The sequence below is a fragment of the Bacillus rossius genome, chromosome 1 (genome assembly GCF_032445375.1).
Source record: "Bacillus rossius redtenbacheri isolate Brsri chromosome 1, Brsri_v3, whole genome shotgun sequence".
NCBI classification, from domain to species: domain Eukaryota; kingdom Metazoa; phylum Arthropoda; class Insecta; order Phasmatodea; family Bacillidae; genus Bacillus; species Bacillus rossius.
The window spans coordinates 19,584,201-19,612,153 of NC_086330.1; the positions used below are offsets into that span (position 1 = coordinate 19,584,201).

At 35.5% G+C, this 27,953-nt stretch overlaps 1 protein-coding gene across 4 annotated transcripts in view; it reads left to right on the plus strand.

Annotated features, from left to right (window-relative positions):
- The window catches only part of LOC134532788 (SURP and G-patch domain-containing protein 1-like), a 39,222-nt gene extending 19,465 nt beyond the window's left edge, over positions 1-19,757 (plus strand). For 2 of the 4 annotated variants that reach the window (XM_063369665.1, XM_063369673.1), the window contains exons 6-12: positions 1,852-2,186; positions 5,513-5,650; positions 6,994-7,121; positions 9,113-9,361; positions 10,657-10,817; positions 13,301-13,430; positions 18,865-19,757. In XM_063369665.1, coding sequence (XP_063225735.1) covers positions 1,852-2,186; positions 5,513-5,650; positions 6,994-7,121; positions 9,113-9,361; positions 10,657-10,817; positions 13,301-13,430; positions 18,865-18,891 — 1,168 coding nt within the window. In that variant the 3' untranslated portion in view covers positions 18,892-19,757. Of the gene's footprint in view, positions 1-1,851; positions 2,187-5,512; positions 5,711-6,993; positions 7,122-9,112; positions 9,362-10,656; positions 10,818-13,300; positions 13,431-18,864 lie in introns of all 4 variants that reach the window. The other 2 variants (XM_063369657.1, XM_063369647.1) reach the window with 2 other exon arrangements.
- The last annotated feature ends 8,196 nt before the right edge of the window (positions 19,758-27,953 follow it).

Below are 27,953 nucleotides of genomic sequence, written 5' to 3' on the forward strand. Positions count from 1 at the left end.
TTTTTCTCTTTGAAAAAAGAAAGCCCTCAAGAAATTTAGCCTTTGAAACCGTTATAACTTTTCGGTTTACTAAACTTCATAGGGATATAATGTGAAAACTGATTTACTCGAGCAATAATTTACTAGAGAAAAGTAATACTTTCTGTGATTTCACAAGACATTTATTAACATATTTTATTCTCGTTCACCTCCACGTGAAGTGTGTTATTATGTTGAGGAAATTAAATTCTTACAAAACAAAACAAAACGACTCTTGTAGACACAACTGTTATGAGTTGCACATGATGACCCTGCCGTATGGTGTATGTAAATTTTTACAATGTAATTTACGTCAAATAACGCAAATTAAATAATTTGTGACCCTGAAATTCACGATTAGGTATAAAGTTGAAACAATAAAATTCTACCTTCAACCGTTCACATGTAAGAAACACAAAGGTTTATGCGACACTCAAGTTTAACGAACACTGAAGTATGTGCCCTATCCAACATGAAAATATAAAATATTGTTCCGCGTTTTTCCCATTACGTTGACATACCTTCAAATTTACCAATACACAAAAACACGTAACAATCATGATAATTACGTTAGGACCGTAGTAAAAATGGAAAATGATTGTGCTAATGTTGCATTTTAGGATTTTTATTTATTAACAATAATAAATTGAAAGTATTTACATTATTAGTGTAAATGAAATGAGAACAATGGTGTGGTTAAAATATCAACACAAATAGGTTTTTTTTTTCCCCCTTATTTTGTTTGGCGCATCAATATATGTGTTTTCCAACACCAAAATATTGCAAACGTGTAAATGTGTAATTATTTTCGTTTTAATAATATGTGATTATTTTCATAACCTACTGAAAGAATTTCATCACAACCTAGTAATACACTACGCATAAGTAATATTTAATCTTGCATGTTGAGACAGAATAATATTTTTAGCAGTAATTTACTTCAATGTACGCATATTTTAATGTACGTATTACTTGATAAGGTTATTTTAATAATGACTAGTAGGTACACTGGTTACTGATATTGATTGATAAAAACAGGTTCTAATGACATTTTTTTTAAGATGTCTTGAATGGATTTTGAAAAGTGGTAACGACAAACTTCTGGAACTATCAGACAACAAACTTAGAAACCGTGTGATATGTGCTGATCATTTTGAAGTGAACCAATTAGAAAATGAACTTAAGAAGTAATGAAATTATTTTGTCGTTCCTCGAATGTTCACACCATGCAAATCCCCGCCACTAACTGAACAAAGCTTCAACACAGAGGAGACTGCTTCCAGTCCTTGTTCTTTGACACTCCATGAAGAACATATTTCAGAAGCTGACCTCCAAATAAATCAGTCACATGATAAATCTCAGACAAATGTGAAAGAAAATAGTAAACTGAAAAAACTTAACACCAATAATATATATGATGACGCTACATGAGTGAAAACGTAGAGTAAATCCTATCCGCTCGCGACTTCTATACAGTATATATATTCAAAGGTTGCACTGAAATAAGTATTTGGAATTTCTTAGAGTGCAAAGAAAGAACACTACGAGTGAATAATTTCTTGCAGGTTAACAATGGGTGGATAAAAATTTTGTTTAATTTGAATTTTTTACACTGACATACGTATGTGATTTAAATAAAATTATTTACTAAGACCTGTTTGCTGTTTTATCAACTTAATTTTCTTTTTGACTTTTCAGGTAGTAGTCTGTAATTGGTATTGTCAGGATCTTTTGTCAGAAGCTTGGACTGTAGATCTTTTCCCGCTCTTACTGTGCATAGATATTGTTTCATTGTATGGAAACTAGGCACTGCCGTTTGTTTGGTTGCTGTAGGTTTCTCCATGATAGAGAAAATCCAGCATACCGGGAGTACAGGTTTCTGGTAGACCAGTTCCGTCAGGATATAGAGAAAACTGCCGTCCCTAGGGAAGAGGAGACTACAGAAGTTAAGCAGGAAACCGTGAGAAAGTCCGAGTATGGCAACACCAATACCAGTGGTGAATATGGTAAAACCGATTGTGAATTCAGCAACAACGTTGGTGAATACATCACTGCCTCAGTAAAACAAGAAGTCTGTGTCAAAAGTGAAAATTTTCAGCCAGATGCAAACACTGCAGTTGAAATCAAGAAAGAATCAGAGGAAGATGACAATTCGAGGAACAGTGATGGTAAATATAAATTGTGTAAATGAAGTAAATATTTTTTTCAATATATATGAAACAATATTTACTTGAATTTACATTGTATTCTTTTGAAACAAATGGCTTTTTGATTTTCTGGTTTTACATATCTCTGTGGTAATCTTGGGGCTCATAAAGCAGTAAATGGGAAATACTTTAGATAAAGTTTAAATTTAAACATAAACCTTTCTGTGCTGACTTCATTGCAAGGTTGCAACTTAAATTGTGGCACAATATTCAACTTTATGATTGCTGAATTACGTTGAATGAATTTCCTAGCTATTTTCATGGGAATCCACTCATTGCGAGATAAAAAAAAACTTGCTTAATTTAATTTTGCTGAATTGCTTACTTAGAGACTGGTATGTTTTCTTTGCTGCACACTTGCCATTTTTGTATTTTGATTGTCTTAAGTCACAAACAGTTGTGAATGAAGTTGTGAATAACATCCTGCAAAAATATAGGTGAGCAAGTAAGCCAATTAAAGTTGCCCAGTGTAATATGATTTGAGTTTCAACAAACTCAAACTTTCACAAGATATTTTGTCTACAAACAGCTAGTTAACTTGCTTAATCTAATTGTGGCTTTAACAGTAGGCCTTACTTCTAACAGCAACATCATTTATGACAAATTAACAACTTTTAAGTCCATCTATCCCTCACTTAGTACGACTAATTCGTTCCTAAAAATGCTCATGTTATTCAAAATCACGTATTCTGAAGCATTAGTTTCCATAAATAGCAAGGCTAATTTATTTAATGTGTTCCAAAATTGTGTAGGAATATATACTTTACGTAATATAAATGCGTAGACTAACACTCAACTATAAATATGTCACACCATTAATCTTTATATGCCTCCCATCGCACTCTATATGACAAATAGGACACCGCATAACGGGAGATACGTGGTTATGTACTTTATCGTCAGTCAACTGGCTGACCTGCCCGCCTGGGCGTGACCTTCAACTCATGTCGTGTACCTTTCCAAACCATCCTTTACTGACAGTGAAACTGATATTACTGTCCGGATATTAACATTTCAATTTTTCAAAAATTAAAGAGCTTATTCGCGTATCACCACCTGGTTCACACCAATCCTGTCTGGCCAATGATTATTTTTTTCATTGCAACATTCATTTAACAATTTTTCCATGTGAATCATCTGTTCATTTCTGTTCATCTAATGTCAAATATATTCCCGCTAGTACAACCAACAGCATCAGAATTATATAAACTTTTGGTAAGAGTCCTTATTTCGTACGATTATGCGCACAGTTGACTTGCTTAAAACTAAAGTGCAACCAACATAAGCGAGGCCTTCATGACAAGATGCGTGCCGTAATACTTCTAATTTTTTCTCAAATACTTGAACATGATGCATTATGAGTGATAAAGCACGTACAGTTACCGGCAGCTGAATGGGCAGACGTTGCATTTTTTTTAGTGAATGTCCTGCCACTGTCTAGACTGAATTCATGGCCTGGTTTGTGGCCAGGCGACAACGGTATGGCGCAGCGGCATACGCGCGAACGTAAAAACATTTGGTCCTTTGCACTCCATAGCCAGAATTCAACTTACCATAGCTGATGTCGTTCACAAGTTAATGTAGCACTGTCAAATCTAGTTATCAAGCAAACTTTCCCAAAAAATTTACTGTAGTAATAACATGCTAGTCACCGCTGTAAAAAATAAGTTCCTCTATGGATTATATTTCACTCAGAACTTTTACCTTTAATGTAGTTATGTATTTAAATTATCAATTACAATCTATGTCAGTATGGTGCCCGATATTCATAATTAGTTAATCTTTCTGTTTGATGACCTTCCACAGGGTTTATCAGTTATTTACAGCTTCACTTTTATTTATTATTTCTTTTTTATTGAACTGCCCCACATGAAATGAATAATCAGTAAATAAGTTTTTTTAAAATAACTTTTATTTCAGAAGTAACGGAATATTGTGTAGGTGATCTCCCAGCTCATACGTTTAAAGTAGTGATTGGCTAAATCCCAATTTTCTCTAATACGAATCTTAAATTCGAATTCCAAAGAGTACCTTGAATCTACCCGTTGAATCCGAATCTAGTTTGCAATGGTTGAAAATAAAATAATGCACAAGAAATAAAAATTTTAACTATAATGTTGAAACATTCAATCCTTAAAATGTTTGTTTCACATAATAAGTTTCCAGAATCACTACATATTGTAATTTTATTTATATTATATTTTCAATTACGATATATTGAGGAATGGCAACACGATAGGAATGAAAACAAATTGATCTAGTAAACTTCAGAGGTTCTCAGTGTTGAATTTTTTAATTTACCTTATTTCCTCTAATATTTTTCTTCAATTATTTTTCCTTGGAATTTGAATCCTTCAAATACTAAGGATTTGATGGTATTTGAGAATTTGATTGGCCTGTCCCAATTTTAAAGTGACCATTAAGTGAACGAAAAGAATAAGTAAGTACTTTTGGAGGTAAAGCAATATAAGATGTAAAATTTAATGTGTTTGAGAGGCCTATTCTTTGCTTCCCGTCTTTTTTTTTTCCTGTCTTAGTGAACTGAATTAAATGAAATCCATAAGAGTGATGTAAATTCAAAGAAAAATAACCCCTCGACAAACCATTTTCTTAAACCAACAAAATTATAATTTTTAAATTATTTTGTTGATCTAACATAAATATACGATATGTTATTAGAAATTTCAAATAATCACACTTTTTTTTATATTTATAAAAAAATGTACGACTCAGTTGCAGAAAACAGATCTAAATTTCTCTATAAATCACTTAACGTTACGTTGCTTTCAATTATTTTTTTTTTTGTGATTGAGTTACAATTGTTGTATCTGTTGGTAATGAGTAGAGACCTGCAAAATTCGCGGTTTCGATAGCCTTCAGGATAGACGGCACATACCCCTCCACAGTCGGGCAAATAACGCCAGTTCATTGGCTGTAAGTCGTCTCAGCTGGTTTGTCTGTGATTCGATCCTTCTTTGGTTGAGGGTTTATAACTGGTTGAGATTCGTCCTAGATGAACAGTAATCCAATAGAAAATTATTTAAGAGGTATATGTGTTTGAATTCTAGCCTATCACCGAATGAATCCGCAAATTTTGCAGGTCTCGAGTAATGAGTAATTTAAAAGAATAATAATATTTGATTCGAGATTTTGAAGAAAATATAAAATTCTTAATGAATGTTGACTATCAAATGATGTGCGCCCCAAGTGTGCGGCCTCCTTGGTCCTGATCGCGGGGCGGTGACGGCAGGAGCGAGAGGGGCTACGGTGGGGGTGGGGCGTTCCAGGCAAGCGCTCCGGCGAGGAGGGGGAGGACTCGTCGGGCTCCTACCGGAGGAAGAAGCGACGCAGCCGCTGGGCCCCGGAGGACACCAAGGTGGACCTGCCGCCCGTGGGCATGGCGGTGGCCCCGCAGCCAGCGGCAGGTACTGGCACACAGTGGAGTTCCTTTGAGTGCTTGCCGACTGGTACGTTCAACCCGCCAGGTATACCGGGAAATTCTGTTACTATACCATTGTACATCTGTTATTTTACTGGTTTTACCGACATTTTTACATTATTAAAATTTGGAAGAGTTTGATATCATATCAGCAATGGGATATCAAGGTCAGACAAAAAAAATTCACCTGAGTCATCTGTTTCTCCATTGGCTGTTGGTCATCTATATGTATTTGTCCGAAGTCTATGGGTGAATTAGTGTGCAAAATGGCAGTGTTGTGGTTTGGATGAAAATTTTTAAGTTATATAGTTCATTGTTTTATTTATCGTTCGTAAAACTTAATGCCTTTGTACTTTGCAGCTGCAAGTGAACTTGCTAGAGCTGATGTTTGTGCAACAGCTGATAGCGCAGACAGACCTGCACACACATCACTTCCCCCCCTCCCTCCTCCTCATATAGCTAACTGTTTGCCACTGTACAACATCTGTTGCTTACCGAGTTGAAGCAGACTTCATGGCGTAATGCCCAGCCCAAGTAAGGAATTGGTGTATTTGCAGAAATTTTTGGACACTTATTCCTTAAAAGCGATTAAAATTTTTGGTTTGTACAATAGTGTCTCGTCGGTACCATCTCTGTCTTGTGTTGAGCAGTTTGTGAAGTATGTAGGTAGTTTAAAACCTCAGCCAAGCATTTATACTGTTGACAGCTGTTGCCCAGTGTACCTGATTCTTAATTGAGTAAAAGTCTGCTCCGCCTAATCTCCAGCTGAAAAAGAGGTCTTTTTGAAGTGAAACTTCTGTACTGAGAGGGCTACAATTTTCGAGCGTTGCAAAAATTCTGTTTGCATGAGGGGAATAGTGAGGTACATGGTGGGGGAACCGGTAGAGGAGAAGCGTGTGTCAGTGGCGACGTCACTCCAACACATGCACTAGCTGTCGAAAGGGAAGACGGCAAAAGAAGGGGGGGGGGGGATAGGTAAGTAGCATAGGATGCTATATGCTAGTTTTAATGGTCAGAAGGGTAGATTGCAGGGGAGAGGTAGAAATCATGCTGCAATGATGCTACAGAATTCTCGTAACACTGCTTGTATTTGTCTACTTCTATTTTTTTTTTTTTTTTTTTTTCGTTGATATCATACCCACATTGTTACAATCCTCAATTATTATCTCTTGTTCAATAAAGAAATACTAATAATTTATCTTTATACATACCTAATAAACAAAAGGTTTCACTTCTGTTGTGCTTGTACTCCACGCACAGTTACATCATGTTGAGGTCGGCACTTGGATCTAAAGGTCTTCCTAGCATGTTTGTTGCGGCCTGTTACAGGTACAGGTGGTGTAATGCTTACAAAGGTAACTCGCACTGACCCTGCACTTGTTCAGTATGCGATTCAAGCCTTTGGAACCAGCTGCTTGACTGAGGAAGATTGGAGGAAAGCTGAGGATCATTATAAGGTAGGGATTTATGATTTGAATAACATTTTTAATGTAAAATATTTTTTAGTGATTGTGTCCAGCTTGGTTGATGAAGAATTGTGTATTTTAATAGTCCTCAATTTGTTTCTATTAATTTACGAGCGCTTCTAACCACCAATTAAGTGTATACTGTAAACACATTTTCGACTTTAGCTAAGTATGGTTGGTGCCTGCTGGTGCCGGACCATTGGATGTCTGACTCTCTGAAGTCTACTGTATGAACAGATACAAGATGCAAAAATGGTACTCTATAAAGACGAAAATTTCAGTGCTAAAGCTGTGTGACGCCAAAACGAAAAGAGATCAAAAGTGTATTTTAAAGGTACCTTTGCACAAAATATGAAAGCTTCTTCTGAAAATCATGCAAACTTAACAGCCATAAAAATACCCAATCTTTGGATTTACTATCATAACCATAAAAACATACAAATTGTTTTTGTGTAACACCGTAACGACCACTGGTGGTCGTATGTAATCTCTGGGGAGGGAATGAGAAGGCTATCGAGATACAGAAGATGAAATTAAGTATTAATTTAGGAACAATATTCTCAACTCCTAATATGGCAGAGCCACAGTATAAGATTTTTTCCACATAAGTAGATATTCTCAAATAATATATACTATTCAAAAATAAAAATTTTTCAATTTTTGTGAATAATAACTATTATGCTAGTGTCTTGGGAGATGCTTAGCTGCCATGTTCAGAAGCTGGTAAAGATAAATTTTTCTCTATAATTTGATATTAGTTAGGCACTAAAGAATCAGTATACTAAAACACTTTAAAAACTATAAAATTATGCCATTTTTTTAAAGGGTTAGTATTTTTTACAGTTTTTAAATTTTATTTTTTTGTTAAATTTTGTAGTAGTAATAATCTCATTCCTGCATATAAGTGTGATTCATGTTAAGGAAGTGAGAAATTTGTTCTTAGCTCTATGTTCCAAAATACATCTTAGAATAGTCAGCAACTGTGTGAAGTGGGAACATGTGTATTTAAGAGAAAGGCAAGTTGCTGCGGCCATTCTAACTACATACTATCAAGCATTGAGTGACGGACTGAAATGCTGTAGTCATGTTCCCCGGATGTGTTAAAAGCCCAGTCTCGTTCGTCGTGTCGGTGGTTACATTTTTATTTGGGAGCTTTTTTATGTAAACTTATTTACTACAGTAACTCTCTCGCATTTTATGTTTGATTTTAATTTTTTCGCAATAAACGTTCGCCATTTAGAGGTTTGAGGCGAGGGCACCTCCAGATCACAGTGGACTCGGAATGACTCGGGCTTCTGACTCGGTGCACATATAATAAATAGTCTTTACACACATATATTTGAGTTTTGCCAGGGTTGTTATTCGAGCCCGTGATCCGTGACACAAGCGCGGCGGTGTAGGTATTTGTATTTATCCAGCAGAGCTTGTTTCTGTTTTGGTAAAACTATTGTGTTCGTTTCGTCTTTTCGTTTTGTTGTGTTTTTGTCTCGTTTCAACTGTTGTGCTGAATTATTTTGGGTTCAATATTTTTGTGCTGTCATCATTTGTGGGGGTTTTTTATCGTTCTATTCTGTTTTGGAAAACTATTGTGTTTGTTTCGTGTTTTTGTTTCGTTTCAACCGTTGTGCTGAATTTTTTTGGGTTCATTATTTCTGTGTCGTTATCATTTGTGGGTTTTTTTTTTTTGTTCTCTTAGTACATTTTTCTTTGTTTTGTTGACCATATTCCTGTTACGGAATATTTTGTGGTGTTTATATCCTTGTTGACAACAGCAATTTTTTGCTTAATTATGTGGGTTTTTTTTTATTTTTTTATTTATTTGTTTTTAGTTTTTCTTGAACAGAAAAAGTTCTTAGCAATGGTGTATGTCCAAAAACTTACATCAAGTCATGCACTCCCATTGCACAAATCTTTCAAAGATAACATTTGCTTGACGTTTGACGGCCATGGTGGTGGAGTGAGTGTGCGGTGCGTGCCGGCAGATCAACCTGCTGTACCAGGACATGATGCGCAAGAAGCAGGAGCTGGAGCGCCTGCAGCGGGCGGGCAGGTTCAAGTACGAGTACGACAGCGACGAGGAGACGGAGGGCGGCACCTGGGAGCACCGCCTGCGCTCGGCCGAGATGGTGGCCACGCAGCTGTGGGCCGACGAGCTCACCAAGAAGGCCGAGGGCAAACACCACATCGGGGACTTCCTGCCGCCCGACGAGCTCGAGCGCTTCCTGGAGAAGGTGAGTGTCCCAAAGTCTCCAAGTTCACAATCGGCAACTGTGTTCGAATTCGTCGGCATTTGGACGGTCTCCGGCTAAAATAATTCACTTTTTGCAGGAGAAACAAAAAAACTCTTTAAGATAAAAATTAAATACTTAAATTTTTCTTGCATTATTCTTTTATTTACCAACATATTTGCCAACGTATTTGCAAATTTTTAAAAATTGCATTACATATTCTAAGTATACTTAAAAGAGTGGAATGAACTAAAAATCAACCAAAATGTGACTTGTTACCTTTTACCCGGAGACCGTCCATTTATTTTCAGCAGCCTCTTTGTTAACTATTTTCTTTTGCGCTTTGCTTTATAGTTCCACATCAAATGTAAATAGTTGGAGACTTAATTCATGGGGAAGTTGTCTCATTAAAATATTTTTTTAGAAAATTACGATTCAGTGTTGTGAAAACCGTCCTGAAATTGATTGGTTCACCGGGTAATTTGTAGACATCCTGCATACGGTTGCCAAATTCATTGCCATAGTGTTATTTTAACATCTTGATTTTTTCCACCTCAGTTTTCTGTGCAGCTTTGAACTTGAAGATATAGTGAGGGGAAACGCTTTGGTAAGATGCTAGACTCGTTCCAGACGTCCCAGGTTGGAACCCCTGGCCAATCTGATTCCAGGCACTAGCTAGTTTTGTGAAGGAAGTGAACAGAATTTTGATGATACGGCTGTCTTCATTTGTACGTGTATGTACAAAGACAAAATTCTACCCTATGAATCATGAGCATAACATTTAGTACAAATGCAAATAAAGTTGTATTAACTTGTGAAAAAAAAAATGTTTTCATTGTTCAGTTTTTGGTCTGTTCTCAATGACATACAAAATAATTCAAGTGTAAGTTTTGCAGGTAGGGGAGGAGAGGAAGACCAGAACTCAATTGAGTGATCGGAACTTGAAAACATTTCGGTCTGTCCTCTCCCTTCCGTAATGCATAGCATAGCTGATTGGTCACGTGATGTTTGGTCCTGCAGTAGTGTGTCTGACTGTCATTCAGGAGGTCATGGGTTTGATTGCGGTTGTGTGCACTGGGGGGTGATTTTCTCCCCCTAGTGGTTTTCCACCACCACTCCAGGCTGGTGCAGTTCTTATACATAAACCTTTACCATTCTGTGTCCTTCTTGGTGTTACGTTGTTCAGTAACTGGCGTCAAACTGCTGGCCTGCACCTGAAGTTCAGACTAAATTAAAACAAAATGTTTGTGAACTCAGCATTTGGTCCAACGTGTCGTGTTTGTATTTTTGTTACTCAGTACAGTGCTTTGAAAGACGGGCGCGAACCAGATCTGTCCGACTACAAGGAGTTCAAACTGAAGGAAGACAACATAGGCTTTCAGATGCTTCAGAAGCTGGGTTGGACTGAAGGCCAAGGGCTTGGCTCGGAGGGCACAGGAATCGTGGATCCAGTAAACAAGTATGTGCTATATTTTCACCTGTACTTTGTGTTGGTCTGGATTTTAATTTTTAATTGCAAATTAAAAATGCTCATGTTGAAAGAAGTCAAGCTATTACTGATTTCTTGTCACAAACAGATTTTTATATGATGTAAAACAATTAGGTTCATACCTTGTTACTCTACGCAAGTGCATTTAAATCTCATTTCGAGATACTGTTTTTACCTGAATAATCAGCGTCCCGTTTTTTTAATTTTTTTTTTTTTTTTTTTTTTGTAAAATGTGTGCTGCAAAAAGCAAAATGTGCTGCTTATTCAAATTTTCAATGCTTCATTGCAACTATGCATAGCAAAAGTTCCATCAAGCTCCAAGGTAGGTTAACCTTCTCTTGCTTAATGGATGATTGACATCTTGCAGTGTGAGTGTGTTTCTGTGAGAAAGGCGTTGCAATAATTACCAAAATTTTGCGGTTGCGAACATCTAAGGTTGCTGAGTATACCTTAAATGATTAAAAAGGCTCGGGAAATAAAATGGGAAATTGTGCTGCAAGAAGATAGTATGTTGTAGTGGAAAGTCGTATACATGACTGAAGGACAAAAAAAAGGGAGGGGGGGGGGTTGTCTGTATAGTCGGTTTACGGACGATAATTTTACGTGATAACGTCATAAGAAAAAATTGATGAAAATTAGCATACTTTTTAATTTTCAAATATTATTTACAGTTTTTGCAAATTTAATTTAAATAATTTGTTTTAAATATAATCACGAACTATTAGTTATAGAAATAAACTGAAATCAAATCAATGTCAATAAATTATTAATTTGAAACGACTAATTTGGACAAATTAATCAAATTTTTTAAATTGCTGCTTTTGAAAAGCCCGCCTTAACCTGTTTGATATTATAGAAGATTTTCTCGCACTGTGGTTGGCCGGTTCTTGCACGCTCGGCTCAGGCGGAACGTGACAATGAGTCATGCTTTTTCGTGCGTGCAGACGGCGTTCATCGATTTATAAGACGTTATCACGTCAAAAAATATTTGTTTTTAGGTGATGGTGTATTGCAAATTGCAATACAATTTTTATTTGAAGGGTGAGAATTTGTTGCATGTGCTTCTTCAGCAATTTCCCAATTGTAACACAGCATTAATTTTGGTAATTTCATGGCCAAAATGTTAATGGTGCTTCACTGCAGTAAACAAAACAGCTGCAGTAAATAGCCATTTCACATCAAACTAAACGTTTATCATTCACTGTTAATCCATGAATAAACCTATTTTCTACCTGATATCTGTATTTACAAAAAAAAATTACTGGAAATATTCATACTTTTGATAATACTTATTTGCAGAAATAAAGAGTGCATAAGTCAATTTCATAGAAACTTGAACTACTGTTGCAAGTTCTGTTTTAAAAGTTTGGGGTGAGGCTTTTTTCAAATAACAAAATTTTTTGTTAAATTGTTGTTGTTAAATTAGGGGTGCTAGGCTTATTCAAGGGTGTGGTTTATTCAGGTAAATAAGGTACTTCATTTTAAAGTAATCCACACTTTCAAGTACTTATATATATTTCCCAATTCCTGATAAAAACTTTTTCAATAATAGTTAAGTTCAAGGTTTTGTAATACAGTAGAACCCTGTCATACACTTTTCAACAGAGGGCAAAAAAATGGTGTATGAAAATGGAATGGCAATAATAAAAAAAATTCAGTGACCTACAAAATGTTATGAAGTCCTTTCTTGGAAGGGGGGGGGGGGGGGGTAAAAGTCGCCAAGCCTAAATTAGAAATAAAGAAAACAAATTAGGCTATTTATTAGGGAAAAATTCAGAAATTTTTGTTTGTTTGTTTTTACAAACAACTTTATGCAACAGAACAATTTTCAATAAAATTTTAACTTCAGAAACGTAGAATACAAAACAATCCGATCGTAAGGACACAATAATAAACGGGTGTATTCAGTTCAAATATTAATGAATGCACAAAATATGAGATCTGTGCCTTGGTAAAGAGTGTGCATCGTTTTCATAATCATTGCTAGTTTGCGCAACTATTCTCGCTTCGGTGCTGGCCATAGATGCTACTAGCAAAGTGCACACTCTTCCTGATGCTATCCATATCTATGGCGCAATAAAGTTATTTTCTTACGTTTGCAAAGGTAAACAATGGACGTTTTTCAAATTAAAAGCATTAAAAATAATTTATTTAGAGGAATATAAAAAACATTTATGAATTTTGGGACTTTTCCGCTTCGTAAAAAGTGCTTCATAATTTTATGCAAACATTTTCCATTTCGTAATCACAATTGCATGAATAATTGTACTATAAGGGCTGTAGTACTTGATATAATTATTTGTGCAAAGAGTATATACTCTTTAAACATTTAAGTATTCTTTGTACTAAAACTAAATCATTGCCTAATCTCACTCTGCACAGAGAAGTAAAATGTTTTCCAAAGTTATAGTTCAATACATAATAATTTTTGACCTTACCGTGGTTGTTTTTAGAGCATCAACTCGTCCAGACAACCAAGGTCTTGGGATAGAACGTCCTGATGACGTGTCACGAGGAGATGACGAATACGATGCTTATAGGAAACGAATGATGTTGGCGTATCGTTTCCGTCCTAATCCACTGGTGAGTATCATTCCCTTACTTCATCACTGAGAACTCAAGTCCCTTTTTATTCCTTGCATTGCAGTCTCTCCTGTCACTCTTCCCCCAGATTTAAGAGGCGAGAAAACAACCAAATTGTGGCCTTGTTATAGGAAGATAACTATTAAAACTGAAAGAAACTAAAGTAAGCACACCATGTGTTCCTTTCTTCTTTTTTTTTAAGGTGTCTCGCAACTGGGGCAGACTGAAAAGAACCCGGTAAGAATAAACCGAAATGCACAGTTTGACAGTTGCATATTTGTGAAATAGAAAATATGGTTTGGGTGCTTCCAATATTTCAATGAATGTCACCTTGGATTTTAGTGTCGGATAATGAACTTAGCTTACCACTAGAGATATTAATTTTCCGGAAAAGTATTTTGGAGGTAATTTTCCAGCAAATTACTAAAATATTTTGCTACAGAACCAAATAAAACATTTTTGCTCACTTTTTTTTACGGTTCTCAGTTTGGTTCTGATTTTTAAATATTGGTTCTTGGTTAACCTCCGCACAAAGATACAGTTAACAAGAAATTAAGTGAATTATTTAAAAAAATTAATAAATACTAATGGCAGTAGCAACATACAAAACATTGCAAGTTATGTATGTATTATAATGGGTAAGGGATGTAACCCTCAAGTTAACAAGTGTTATTCAAGTTATATTTTAAAGTAAATTGAGCATATGTTATTTTTACCACAGGTCTAATTGAATTGATAGTCCATGTCTCCAAGTGAAAAGATAGACTAAAGGGGGTCAGGGTCTTGGCACAAAGAACTCTTGTTTATGTTCTGACAAGTCCCCTGGACGTTATATTTTCATCTGGGCTGCCTAGATCAAGGGTGGACAGGAAGGGTTGGGATACTGTTCGCTGTTGCTGCAGGCAATTTTTAAGATTTACGAACCTTTGCAATAAGTTAGAAAGATGTGTGGTGGGTTATTGGTAGAGACAGGTGTTTTTCGCGATGCGTGAAATCGCGAAATACTAACGAAATTAATATACATAAACTTAAAAACGTGAAATTATCAATTACTTAGAGAAATCACGAAAAAAATTACGAAAAAACACACTGAAAACAGCTAAACGTACGTATTTTGATGACTCGATAACAGCAGTTGATTATAATTGATTGTTAACAACTTTCGATAGTCTAGGAAGTCGTATGTATGTCGCAATATCGCCTCGCCAGAGTCGCCACTCGCCACAGTTTGTTAAAATGGCGTGGATGTAATCAAACGTTTTTGCTCTGTTTCTTTTTGTAAAACGTTGATTTTAAAATGGTTGTGACAGTATTTGACAGCGTGGCGGAGTTTGTGAGCGAAGGATTCTATGTCTTTGACAAAGTGCAAAAAATTCTCGTGTGCAAGTACTGCAACGTTAGAATAGAGCGGCGACGGAAAGACACGTGCTTGAAACACATAAAAAACGGTGCCTCGTTATAACAGAAACAAGGAAAGTCAACAATCCGGTGCAAAAAGGCAAGTTTCGCCGGAATCAGCCTTGTTGACGGCAAAAAAAGCAAAATTTGACAAGAATGAGATCATTATGTCAACAACTCTAGCTTTTATCGAAGAGAACATCCCGATTGAAAAACTGGATGACCCGAAACTTCGTCAATGGATGCACAAGTACATTGCCAGTAGGTGCTAAAGCGTACAATATTTTAACAGTTTTGTGCATTCTTAAGCAGATAAACAGAACGTTACAATAATAAATTTTGTTAGGCCTACCTACTCTTGAAATATTCATATAGCTGCGAGTCGTGCTTTTTACAGCACTTATTGGAAAAAGTTGATATAACCTAGGGGTCGTCCATTAATCACGTGATGTTTTTTTAGCAAATTTTTAACCCCCCCTCCCCCCTAGTGATTTGTGGTGAGGTTTCAGACAACCAACCCCCCCCCCCTCCCCCCTCCCAATAAATCACGTGTATTTTTTGGTGCAAAATATTTTTAAAAATTTTGGAATATTATCTTTAAATATATGTATAATCTAATTTAGTTCTGGAAAATTAACCACAGTGATAAAAATGTCCAGACACACATTTAGGTTGCAGGTTTATTCTCACTGGCATAAAAATAAGAAAGGAAAGGCTTATATGTGATTTACGCATGTATTCGGCGCCAAAATCACAGTCTTACTAGCGACTGGCAAGCCGAGCCGGGTGGTTCATGTTGCGGCGGGCGGGGATATATTTGCCTGGCTACGGCGAGTCAAGGTCACGCATCGCTTTTCGGTTTAGTAGAAATCGGGCGGAAAAAAAATACACGTGATATCTCTCTACACCCCCCCTCCCCCCTTGTGATATTTCGTGATTTTTCCCGACCCCCCCCCCCCCCCCTCTCCCCCTTTCGAGCCTCACGTGATTAATGGACGATCCCCTAGCCACAGGTAATAATAGACGTAACTTATTTGTTTTTAGGTTAGGACTTGAGCTTTTTTTTGTCAGTAAATTTTTTTTAAACAGTTTCCAGTTCTGTGCTTTGTAACATGTTTAAGCCTAGTAAATATATGCATTTTTTAAAACCTGAACAATGCAGACAAACTGTGTAGTTCTACTCTTAAATGACATATTAAACACATTCACGTAGAACTTATGTTTATTAACCTCATATTGCAGTTTTAAAATCAACGAAATTTTTGACGAAACTACTGATAAAATAGCGAAAAATATACCGAAATCATTTCGTAAAAAGAAACGAAATTGTGCAAATTTTTTCACCGAAAACACCTGTCTCTAGTTATTGGTAATGTGTGTCCCCATACAGCGGGTGTTTTATGGGTTTTCCCTAGAAGTCTACTTTGTATTTACTGGAAAATGTTTGGCTGTAAGGTCTTCTGTGGTACCAGGATTATATTTATGGTTCTTGTGCCGTTTAATTTGCTGAGAATCAGCAGAACCAAGAACTGGGATGACTCATCACTGTTTACCACTCAATGGCTCACGTAACATTTGAGTGTTTGATGGGACTCATGCTGCCCTTTACCAACTGATAAGAACAAAAAAAAATTGTTTAATCCATACACGCATAGATCGGTCTGTCGGCTGTCGTATTCCTAAATGGCCTTCATGCAAGAGTCTGTCTTGTCACACGTCCAAAATCTGTAGTATTTATATTTGCATTATAATGCGTGTTTTCTCTCTTTTATAAGTATTTTTCTTTTGATGGTGAATTCTTATTTTATTCTTTTGTATGAACAAAGATTTTATTCACGCATGTGTTTTTGTAATGATATGTGGTGACAATGTGTATTTTTGATGAAGACATTAGCAATGCGATGGATGAAAGTGATTGTGATGTTGTGGAAATGACCGATGATGGTGATGGTGAAAGTACATAGTTATAGATCGTCAGTGAACATTTTAAAATTAGAAGAGAGGGGCCAAGGTGACAATCTGTCGAAATCTGGCCTATCTGCGCCCATCAGAGATTCGCAAATGGTCTGATGAAAAAGGTAAAATTATAACTAAAATCCCATTTCATAGTAATGTCGGTGTAAATCCAGTGTCTTTGCTCACCAACAATTTTCCACCAAACCCTATGAAATTATACTGTTTTCGGTTAGTGTTTCATCAAGATTTGTGGCAGTCAATCTGCACTGAAACAAATGAATATGCTACAGAGTGCATTGCAGCAAAACCAAATTATAATTTGTTTCCCACAACTTGTGACGAAATACAAGCCTATTTCACTTTGTGTGTCATACTAGCATAATTAAGGAAAAACAGTATACGTTCATATTGGAGTGGCAAAGGTATGACTCGTACACCAGACATTCATGAAGTAATGTCTATGAAGAGGTTTCTCGACATCTCCAGACATCTTCACTTCAAAAACAACAATTCCCTGGAAAAAAATGATTGTTTGTAAAATAGCACCAGAGCTAGAATATTTCAGGAACAAATTTCCTGAGCTGAATTGTCCAGGGGAAAAACCTTTCATTGGATGAGTCCCTAATGAAGTTTCGGGGCAACTTGTGATTTGTACAATACAAACCTTCGAAACAAGCAAGGTTTGGTATAAAATCATATAAACTTTGTGACTCAAAAACTGGGTACTGATTTTCTTTTTCTATTTACACAGGGAAGACGGAAGGCCAACAAACTACACTGGCCAGTGAAGCTATTGTTATGAAGACTAATGGAACCGTATCAAGGGGTCGGTCACACACTGTTTTTGGATAACTGATACAGTTCGCCAAAACGTTTCAAGAGTTTCATAATCATAGAACTAATGCTGTTGGCACTGTTAGGCATAACAGGAAAAAAAACATCTAAAGATGCTGAATTCAAACAAAAGTTGTGCAGCAGAAGGGAAAGCGTGGTAAAGTGGGATAGACAAAATACAAGTTTTAGTATTGTCTACATGGAACATTGAAATTGTCTATGCTTTGACGAAAAAAGTATAAAGAAAAACAAAGATGGCTGTCATGAAGCCCAGAGTTGTGATCGACTGCAGTACTTGGATGGGAGGTATGGATAAGCAGGATCAACAGTTGGCGGCAGACTTTTCCATCATGCGGCAGTATGTGAAAGGATACAAAATATACAAACAAGTTTTCTTTTATGTCAAGGACATGGCTTTGTACAACACTTATTTGCTGTGGATATCAGTTACTGGAGGGGGGGGGGGGGGGGGGGGGGGGAGTGAAGTACAGTGAATTCACAGAATTGATGGCATTGCTGATTGGCCACACAATAAACGGCGGGGACACAGATCCGCTGGTGACACTCCAATGAGGCTTCAAGCTGCTCATTGGGCTCATTTTCCCAAGATTCATTCCTCCAAATCCTGGCAGACGTGTTGTGTGTAGTGCTCGTAACAAAAGAAGTTAAACATGGTGGGAGTGTGCTTCACGTCCCAGAGTGTTTATATTTACCACACAAAAACCAATTTTTGGCACTAAATTACAGTTTGATATGTGTATTTAATCTATGAAAATTGTATGTAATAACTAAGTGGTTCTTAAAACAAATTTTAATATGTTGTGATTTTGTGCTAAATTAATTGTTGTAAAAGGGCTGAGTTTGTGGTGAAAAATAGTGAGTAAATGGGTTTAACAGTACCTATCAAATATACCGAAAATAAATTATTATACACCATATATCAAAAAGGAAAGTTTTCCCACCAAAATATCTAATCACTTAATACATAAAAGAGAGCAATAGAAACTTTAAGTTCTCAATGCAGATTTCTTGTTTAACAGTCCAAGGGGGTTAGAATAATGATTGACCTAAGAAAAATATTAATTTATGAAAAATAACTAAATTTAGCCTTTCAAATTCTGAGGGCATACCATATAAAGCATGGCTACACTTATCAATTTTCATCATGATGTTAGTAATCTACTAGACTTTACGATTTTGAAAGATAATATTGTTCTAAAAATTTGTTTACCTTTATTTGTTTCAGAACAATCCTCGAAGACCATACTACTAAACTGTTGGTTATCTTGCAGAAGGTACAAGCATTATTGGACATATCCTCTTTTAGTTATGTCCAATATTTTAATTATGTGAACATTATGTTGCACTTATTTTTGTACATAGTGTACCATATTTATATTATTCCTTTTAACTTAAGTATTCTAAGGGTAATGTTGTTGTTTATATTACCTTACGAAGAAAATGTTTATTGCCATGAATGTTGTAGTAAATTGAGTTCATTTAATGAGATAATATTTGTGAAGAGTGGATTATTTAAAATTTCGTAAATCATGTTCAGGGAATAAAAAAATTTGCATTGGAATAAAAAATTTGTTGGTTGGAAATTATATAAATATTAAATTTTCATTTATCTGCTTTAGTATCATTAGCAAAATATTGTTTCCTGTTTCCAATAGCATGAACCTAGTCATACATTCTTGATTTGTCGTTTTGATATGAATGATAGAAAGTGTTTGTTGTTTTACTTATTTCTGTTCAAATTTTAATATTTATATTAAAAAATTCAGTTTATAAATTTTTAGGAGTAAATGTGTCAGCTTTCGCAGTGTCTGTCATGTTTGTTTTGTCTCTTTGGGTTATTAAATCACAAAATTTTTGTTTTCAAAGTTATGAAATTTAACCAAAATTCAAAATAAGCTTTAACCAAGCATATATTTGGTTCAAAAGCTGCTTTATACCTGAATATGCCCCATTCATTCTACAGAAATAGTAGTTACTGTGGTGCTACATACCAATGTGAAGGGGGAAAAAACTGGTATTATTTAACTTGGATATAGTGTAGGTATTGTTTTTGTTAAAAAAATGTTTTATGATACAATAAATATTTTTTAATGTATGAAATTTTATCTAGAACAAAAAGTTTTAACACAAGTGTCAAATTATTTTCCATATTTTCATGCTGGAGTTATTTTGTTAAAAGAGTGTGTTACTTGTTAAAAGACACATTTTTGCAAGGAAAAAAGTCTCAAAATTGGTAATTACCAAAGGTTTTGTTTCTCTTTTTCCTGGGAAGTTCATTGTGGCTCATGTCCGATGCACCTGGTGTATCTGAAAGTGTTGCCAAATGTTACCGTGACAACAATGCAATGTTTGATGAATAGCACAAAGACTTGCGGAACTTAGCAATCAGTTGAAGACAGAAAAAGGACATGATTAGTTTATAAGTATTTAGTTTAAACAAACTGTACAGTTCAGTTTACACACACAAAACTGTGGATGGAAAGTTAGAATTTAATAAAGAACTTCTTTGTATACCAAATTTTTGGTTCTGTTATCTGAAGCTAAACCACCACTCTGCTATCTGAACTCACTCTAGAACAGGTCACATAGAACTGCCCCTGTGAAAAGCAATCCTTTCTTAGCTCAATACCTACCACCTTTAATATACTGTCATTGTGATTTATTTATGGTCATTGCAAAGCAGTTGAATTTGAATGCGCAGTTAGAGTTTATAAGTGGTATTCGTGGTATGAATACTTGGCCTGTACGAATTTTCAAATATGAATAGTAAACTACTTAATTCAACCTCGAATACTGACACTTCGAAATAACGAATATTTGTTTCCTTACAAATATTTGACATAGCATACCTTGTGAGTCTGTCGTATACCAATATTCACTGTTGAGGTTACGTCATTTCTGCACCATAAATACCCTTTTTTGATGTTTTATTGGGAATTCATAATAAAAAAACATGAACCGTACATAAGTGATGTTTTAAACATGGAGCAAGTATTCAAAGGGAGGGCGGTTTCACTCCTGCCTCAATAACCAGTACCTAAAAAATGGCATGAATGATTCAAAACACAACATACCATATTTACCCGCGTACGAATTGCATGTTTTATGCAGATTTTTAATTTTAAAAAAAAAGTGTACTGTGATTCTTATGCGAATTTATAGCTTTAGGGGGGGGGGGGTTGTGTGTGTGTGTGTGTGTGTGTGGGGGGGGGGGGGGGCGGCGTATGCGTGTGTATATATATATATAAAATTGCAGTATGTCTTGAGTATGTGTGTAAATAACTGTGACTTGCTGGGCTGGAGGAAGGGGAATACAAAAATAAACCAGCAAGTTCGTGTGTGTGTGTGTGCGCGTTCTGTGAGTGTGTGTGGCCATGCAGTTGTGTTGACGGTTCACTCTCCCTCCCCCTCTCTTCCTTCTCTGTACTGGTGAAATCTCCACATGTTTATTTCAACAGGTTTTTAAGACTCAACTGAGACTCAATATACATTGTTTTTTGCGTGTGATTCCCCCATGAATGCAACATTCCATGATAAAACTACAGCCCTCGCTGGTGCTTTGAGAGCCGCACTTTGTTACATCTCATCACCTCCGGCTAGCTCAAAATTAGGTGATGACTGATGAGTGAACATACAGGTTGGTAGCGGGTCACGAAGTAATTCTTAGGCAGTGTTTGATGTATTACCTGTTGTTTTTTTATTCGCGTAAAATCAAAATATCATAGTCAACCAAACAAACACAAAAAAAATGTAGATGTATATACATAAAGGAGATACAATGTAGATTCTTCTTACCAATTATATCCCGTGGTTATCATAACTCACGGTAACGTTTCCCGCATAAGTTAGCAACGGTTGTACAAAATACTTTTGTCGCCTCACTTTGGGCTTTGCCGATGACTACGGTCAAAAAAATGTTATGATTTATGAAAATGTTAAAAAAAAAAGTTTAATTATAGGGCGTTGCCTGGACCGTAGCCGTAAAGTAATGCTTTAATAAAAGAAGATTATGTTAGTTGAGCCATCGCCCGACCACGACCCCTCTGCACGGTGCTCGAACAATGACTAAACCCTAAAGCCTTCCTTCCCTTTGTGCTGCCAGTGTCCTGGGCTCGCTGACGTAATTCTCAGCCAATCACGGCGCATGGCAACAGAAACTTCCGCGAAATTCTTATGACCATTTCCATGACCCTAGTAATTTCTGTCTCTCTCTAACAATCCTGTGACTGTGTCTCAACACCTAGTCTGTGGAACAAACCTCTGTCATGGAAATAACCAAGGAGAATTAAGTCAGCACGTCTTCCCACATAAAAAAAAAAAAAAAACCCAGCAAAAAAAACTTTAAAAATAAACTGATGCATTATAAAAACAATAGCATTAAACCAGGTGAATTACGTTCACAATACATGACATGGTCAGTTCAAAATTACTTCTAAAAGGAAAAACTTTACATCACTTGATAAACTAACCTGAAATATGACAAAAATGTATAACAAATTATTATTACTGGATTGTCATGGGGAAGGCTGTAATCTGGGTTGTTACAACTTTAAAACCCGGCTTTTTACGTTCTTCAGCTCCTGCACAAATTTCTCACTGACAATGTGCGTACTAGTTTTTAAAAAGAAACTGACTGGTTTAAAAAATACAATAACCGGGATTGAAGGATATGAAAATATACAATATGTAAGGAATCGCTCTACCCTAACTGTAGGTGTCCTAAATAGTGTTCAGGCACCACTAACTTAACTCTAAGGTTGTTACTTTATAAGGTCAGATGAAAGAACATATTAAATAATTTTAATTCCAAAATGAGAGCATATACTTCACTATGATTTTTTTTCTTACAACACAGTTTTTGTTGCTTGTCCTGTATTTAAGTTTCATTCAGAAAAATCAAAAAGTATTTTGAGTAGGTAGCGTTGTTCTCATCCAGTTCAACATTTAAGTTAGTTATCTCATTACTTAATGTATGTACAATGGTTTCTTTTGATGTACAAATTTTTATTTTGCAAAGTATGTTTATCATTCTTATATCTTTTAAAATTAACACTTAGCATTTCTTAACTTTTGTTTTTGTACACAAAGCTAAAGATAGACATTTTTATTTTGTGGAAGACTTGGAGTGCTACATAAATGTATTATAAATTATTTGAAATCAAACCTGTAAGCAAAATATGAAAAAAAATATATTGTAATTTTTTAATGTGCTTTTGTATCATAACACTCTGAAAATATTTAAATTATAATTCTACAGTATTTTTTTAGATATAAAAAAAATAGAAAAATAAGTTTGAATAAAATGTTGGATACATTGGACTCCTGAACCACATGAAAAAAATTTTCACTTCAGTCATTCTTCAAATGTGTTTTAATATTGATTGAGGAAGCACACTTTATCAACTATTTTTTTAATTCACAACTGAATATTCTACATTTGGAGAAAAATTATTGACTGGAATAGTTCTTTGGAAGGAAAAAAAACCTAAGTTATTTGATGTAATAATTTGTGTGGAATGACAGCAGTTAGTTGCCTCATGTGAATTTACCTTGTTACTGGGATGGACTAAAGCAGTAAGTAAATGGTTGCACGACATGTATTTTACTTATTGCCCTGATGTGATGTAGTACATACAGTATTAAAGTACCTGTTTGCAAAGGCAAGAAGATAACTCAACTCTAAACCCCAGGTATAGATGTCATACACAGCATTATTTCTGTGACATTCTATGTCAAAGTTAGCCAAAAGCAGCTAGGCTTTTTTTTTTTTTTTTTTTTCCAAGTAAAGAATTTAGGCCTTTTAAAATTTCCAAATAAATACATGCCATGTAGTTGGTGCTCAAGTTCACAGATTAGGAAAGAGATGGCGTATGGAAAAGGGTTTTGAGCTTGGTTCAACAAAATCTTGAGATGTTAAAATACAGTAAATCCCTGTTAAGTTTCTTAATGTACTTAGAAATTTAGGCTTATTAACAGGGAAAAATTCAAAGGGTAAAGTTGTGTGTATATATAGACTAGGTCAAGTGCTAAATTTTTTAAAACTTATCAGGAAATTTTCATAAGTGGGTTCTACTTCACAATTTTACTATAACTACTTAAAAAAAAAAAAGATACATCACAAGTATTAGTGTACAGATCACAGTTGAATACGTTCACTACCATTATATTAAATGATATTGTACTCATACCAAGCAGTTTATCCCACAGAAGTTAATAGTGTCACATTTATGTGCGACAGTGGTTTCTACGCAGAAACTGTGAGTCACATACATGTGACAGTAGGTAGCAAATGTGTTTTAAAATCTCTTGGGATCTGTTGTTTCAAATATCTCGTGCCACGAACTTTGGAATTTTAAAGGAAAAACAAAGAAAATCACAATAATGAACATTAGCCTTTAAAAAAATAAATTATGAATTTGGTGTTTTTTAAACACACTAGAAACCAAATACACTAGTAATCAATGCCAGCCAGAACCATGTTAACACAGGCAAGAGTGGGACAAATAACCTATTGCCAAATAGTGAAACTATAGTAATATATTATAAATAGTTATGTACTTGGCAAGAGTGGGACAAATGACTTAAGCAGCAAATAGCAAAACTACAGTAATATTTTATAAAGAAATAGTTACTTTTTTTTATAGTCTGGTAACAAAAGTTTCACTGCAATTTGGAAATTTTAAACACCGGATTTTTACTACCATGAATTTGTACGACAGTTAAAAATGTTATGCTAAGAAAATAGAAAGTTGTTTTTATTGTTATAATTTTGGTAATAAATAGTTAAAATAATTAAATACAGAGCTCAACACATAGTCTATCCGTTGGATTGTTGTGATGTCAAAGCTAGATATTCACACCAAAAATCTTGGAGCTTTTAGATTTCTTTAAAGCATTTGGCTCTACCACTCGGGATGTAACTAACTAGTTTCCACCCGGGGCAACACTCTTCTCCCTCACCCACCCCCATCAGCCTCCAAAACAAACTAAATCCCTTCCAAAACAACATATTAATTCCACTATTCCAGATATCTTTTTATTCAACTTAGATGGTAAATAAGTAGATTTATTTGCAGTAATTTTGTTTGTAAATTCTCCAAGATATTTATTTATAAATCGTAAGAGTAGCATGTTTGGCACATTTTCACGTTTATCATAAATGCTGCAAATAAAAATGAAAAAGGTTTTATCAAATAATACTGGAATATGTGTGTGCTAAATCAACAGACATGGGTTCTATTTGTTCTATTATTGTTTCGTCTATTTACAACTTCCATAAAAATGTTTTTACGTTCTGGTAACTAAACCCGTATTATTGGTATATCTAGTAGTTCTGGGTTTTAATAGTAAACCAATGTTCACTCAGAATGAAGTCTACTAAATTAATAAGCATACAAGCAGCAATGATTAATGTACTGCTTTTTCAATGATGTTATCAGGAAATCCCAGCAAACTTATACCATTAAAAGTACATTAACTGTACACACAAAAATGTTATAGTTTAATCCTAATTGCGTAACTGTTTAATTAAAACTATATTACCAACACAGACTGACATGCACAGCAACTATAAGTGATGTTTGCCCATGGACCCAAAAAATGTAGTGTAAAATTAAATATTTATGCTAAACGTGGCTATAGTAAAATTCTATTGCAGTACTTTTCTATAAAAAATTAAATTAAATTAGAAAGTAACATTTAAAAGATCACTGTAACATCAGATAGTCAAATTAATAAACAACTTAACCTCTTTGTTCACATCTTTAATATTAAGCCAAGACTGGTGAGCTTATTTTTCTCATACTTTAGCTCTTTTGAATTCTGCACCAGTTTTTTTTTTATACAGTAACTACAAAAATTGAATATCAAAAACAATTTAAACTGTTCACGAGATAGTAAAATCGCAAACGGCAAAACTGACTTAACTGATAGAACAGAAATGCTACAAATGTGAAAAGGTATTCCCGGGTGATTGGCCCCACTGAGTGGTGGTTGAGATCAGCTAAAGATAGTTCAGACTCATAGTGCCTGGAGGGGGTGGGGTGAGAACTGTCCTTACTTTCCAAGGTCAGGCGAGGAGTTTCCTCCATGGTTTCTATTGCTAATGTTGTGCCGGACGTACAATTTAGGTGGTATTAGTGCCACATTCACAGGTACATACCGTATATACTCGTGTATAGCGCGCCCTTTTTTCCCCTCAAGTAAAGGAAAAAAATAAGGATGCGCGCTATACACGGAAAAAAAAAAGTGAGGGGGCGGGCGGGGAGGAGTGGAAGTCGTTAACTGACGGGTGACGTTTCTGGCCAGCCCCCACACATACGCACAAGCAACAAGGCCTTTCTTTCACACACACACACGCACGCACGCACGCACGCACACAACCTGGTCTCGCACACACGCTAACAGCACACACACACACACACACACACACGTGCGCGCGCAAGCTCGCAGGTCTCTTGTTTATTTTTATACCTCCCCCTCTACAGGAAGCCAGCGCAGCTAGTAAAATAAAAGAGAGAGAGAGAATGTTGTCTCCATTCCCCCTCCCCCTACCGCATCCTTGTCGCAGCTGCTACCGGTGAGTCATCTAGTCCTCCGCGTCACGTTCCTGTCTGCCTCCCTCCCGCACTCCCCCGTTGCAGTTGTGACGATACAGCGCTTCATTATCTTCCGTCTACACGGCAGAGTTTACGTATTTTCCTGACGCATCACCACACATCAATTTAAATCATTTGTTTCATAGGTAATTACCTAACAGGTACCACAAAATGTTAGTAAAATTTATTTATGGGAAAAAAAAAAATTTTCTTTAGAATTTGTTGCAAAAATCGTGGTGCGCGTTATACACGAGGGCGCGCTATACACGAGTAAATACGGTATGTACCACCGTGCCATTACGAGTTGAATGGTACACGAAAAATATAATCTTTGAAATATTTGACTACGTGTGTGCATTTTTCAATACAAATAATTCAGTGCATTTGCCCTCCAATTTTTTTTTTAACTACTATATTCAAAAGTAAATATTGTTAGTAAAAATTACTCTGCTAGTTTATCTCTCTCTCTCCCCCCCCCCCTCCCCCCCCCCCAATCACCCAGTTACGTACCTGCTACCCCGGGTAGGCTCTAAACAGCTTGGCTACGAATAAATTTCCTGGTAGCCTGGTAGAGGTCACAAAATATGATCAACTTATACCAAAAGGGTAATATTCTTACAGCGTGGCTTTTCTGTGAAGTAATAATAAAATTCCAAAATTACTGTTTTCATTCACTAAAGATATTCCTATATTTACCATGAAAACAGCATTTCTATATTCCTAAGGGTTCCTGAGAAATCACAGTTAATAGATTATATTACAATACCTGTGCTTTGTTTTGGCTATAGCCATTTTTTCCTATCCTATGTAGGTTTGTGATTGTACATAATTTGGAGAACTAGTTAAAAATTGTGAAAATGTTTGATTATGTTAGGTTTATGGCTACATAAAAAACACTGTGAAATCATGTATACGGTTGCTTAGGTCAGAATAACTTCATATTAACTTGGTACTTCCTAAGCAACAGTATTTTTAATGTAGCTATACTAACCTAACAGTAATTGTTCCATATCATATATCCAAGTTTATCCCTTGATCCTGATGGTCTGATTCTGTATGATTGATCCTGCTGTACATGATGCTTGCTGTTTTAATCTAGTACGTCGAAAGATTCACAACATAACAAAAATAATACAAACAATGTTAGGAAGTAAAAAAAATTATTTTCGGGATCATATTTGATCTGTTAATATGATCATAATTCATTGTTACATCACAATTTTTGTTAAATTCAGTATCTTTTCAATGTACTAAATTAAAACAGAAAGTACAGTGTACCACAGGATCATGCCATTAGGATAAAGTGATACACTTGGATATGCGATATGAAACTTTTACTTTTAACTCAAATTCTCCAAATCATACACACACAGACCCACAGGGTAAAGCAAAAGATTGTGGTGGCTGCATCAATACACATGCAATGTAATGTAAGTTGTTATAAACTGTGATTTCTCAGAAACCAGTAGGAATTCAGAAACGCTGTGTACAGGGTAAATACCAGAATGTCTAGTGTTTGGAAAAATTATTATTGAAATTGTATTGTTACTTCACGGCAATGCCCAGCTATTAGGATATTATCAATATTTGAGTGCAAGGACAAAAGTCAAAACATATAACTAATTAGATAAGTTATTTTACACAAAGAACATTTTTAACTCTGTTAAAAAGCATACACACATGAGGGGACATTACATCATACTAATCATACAAAATG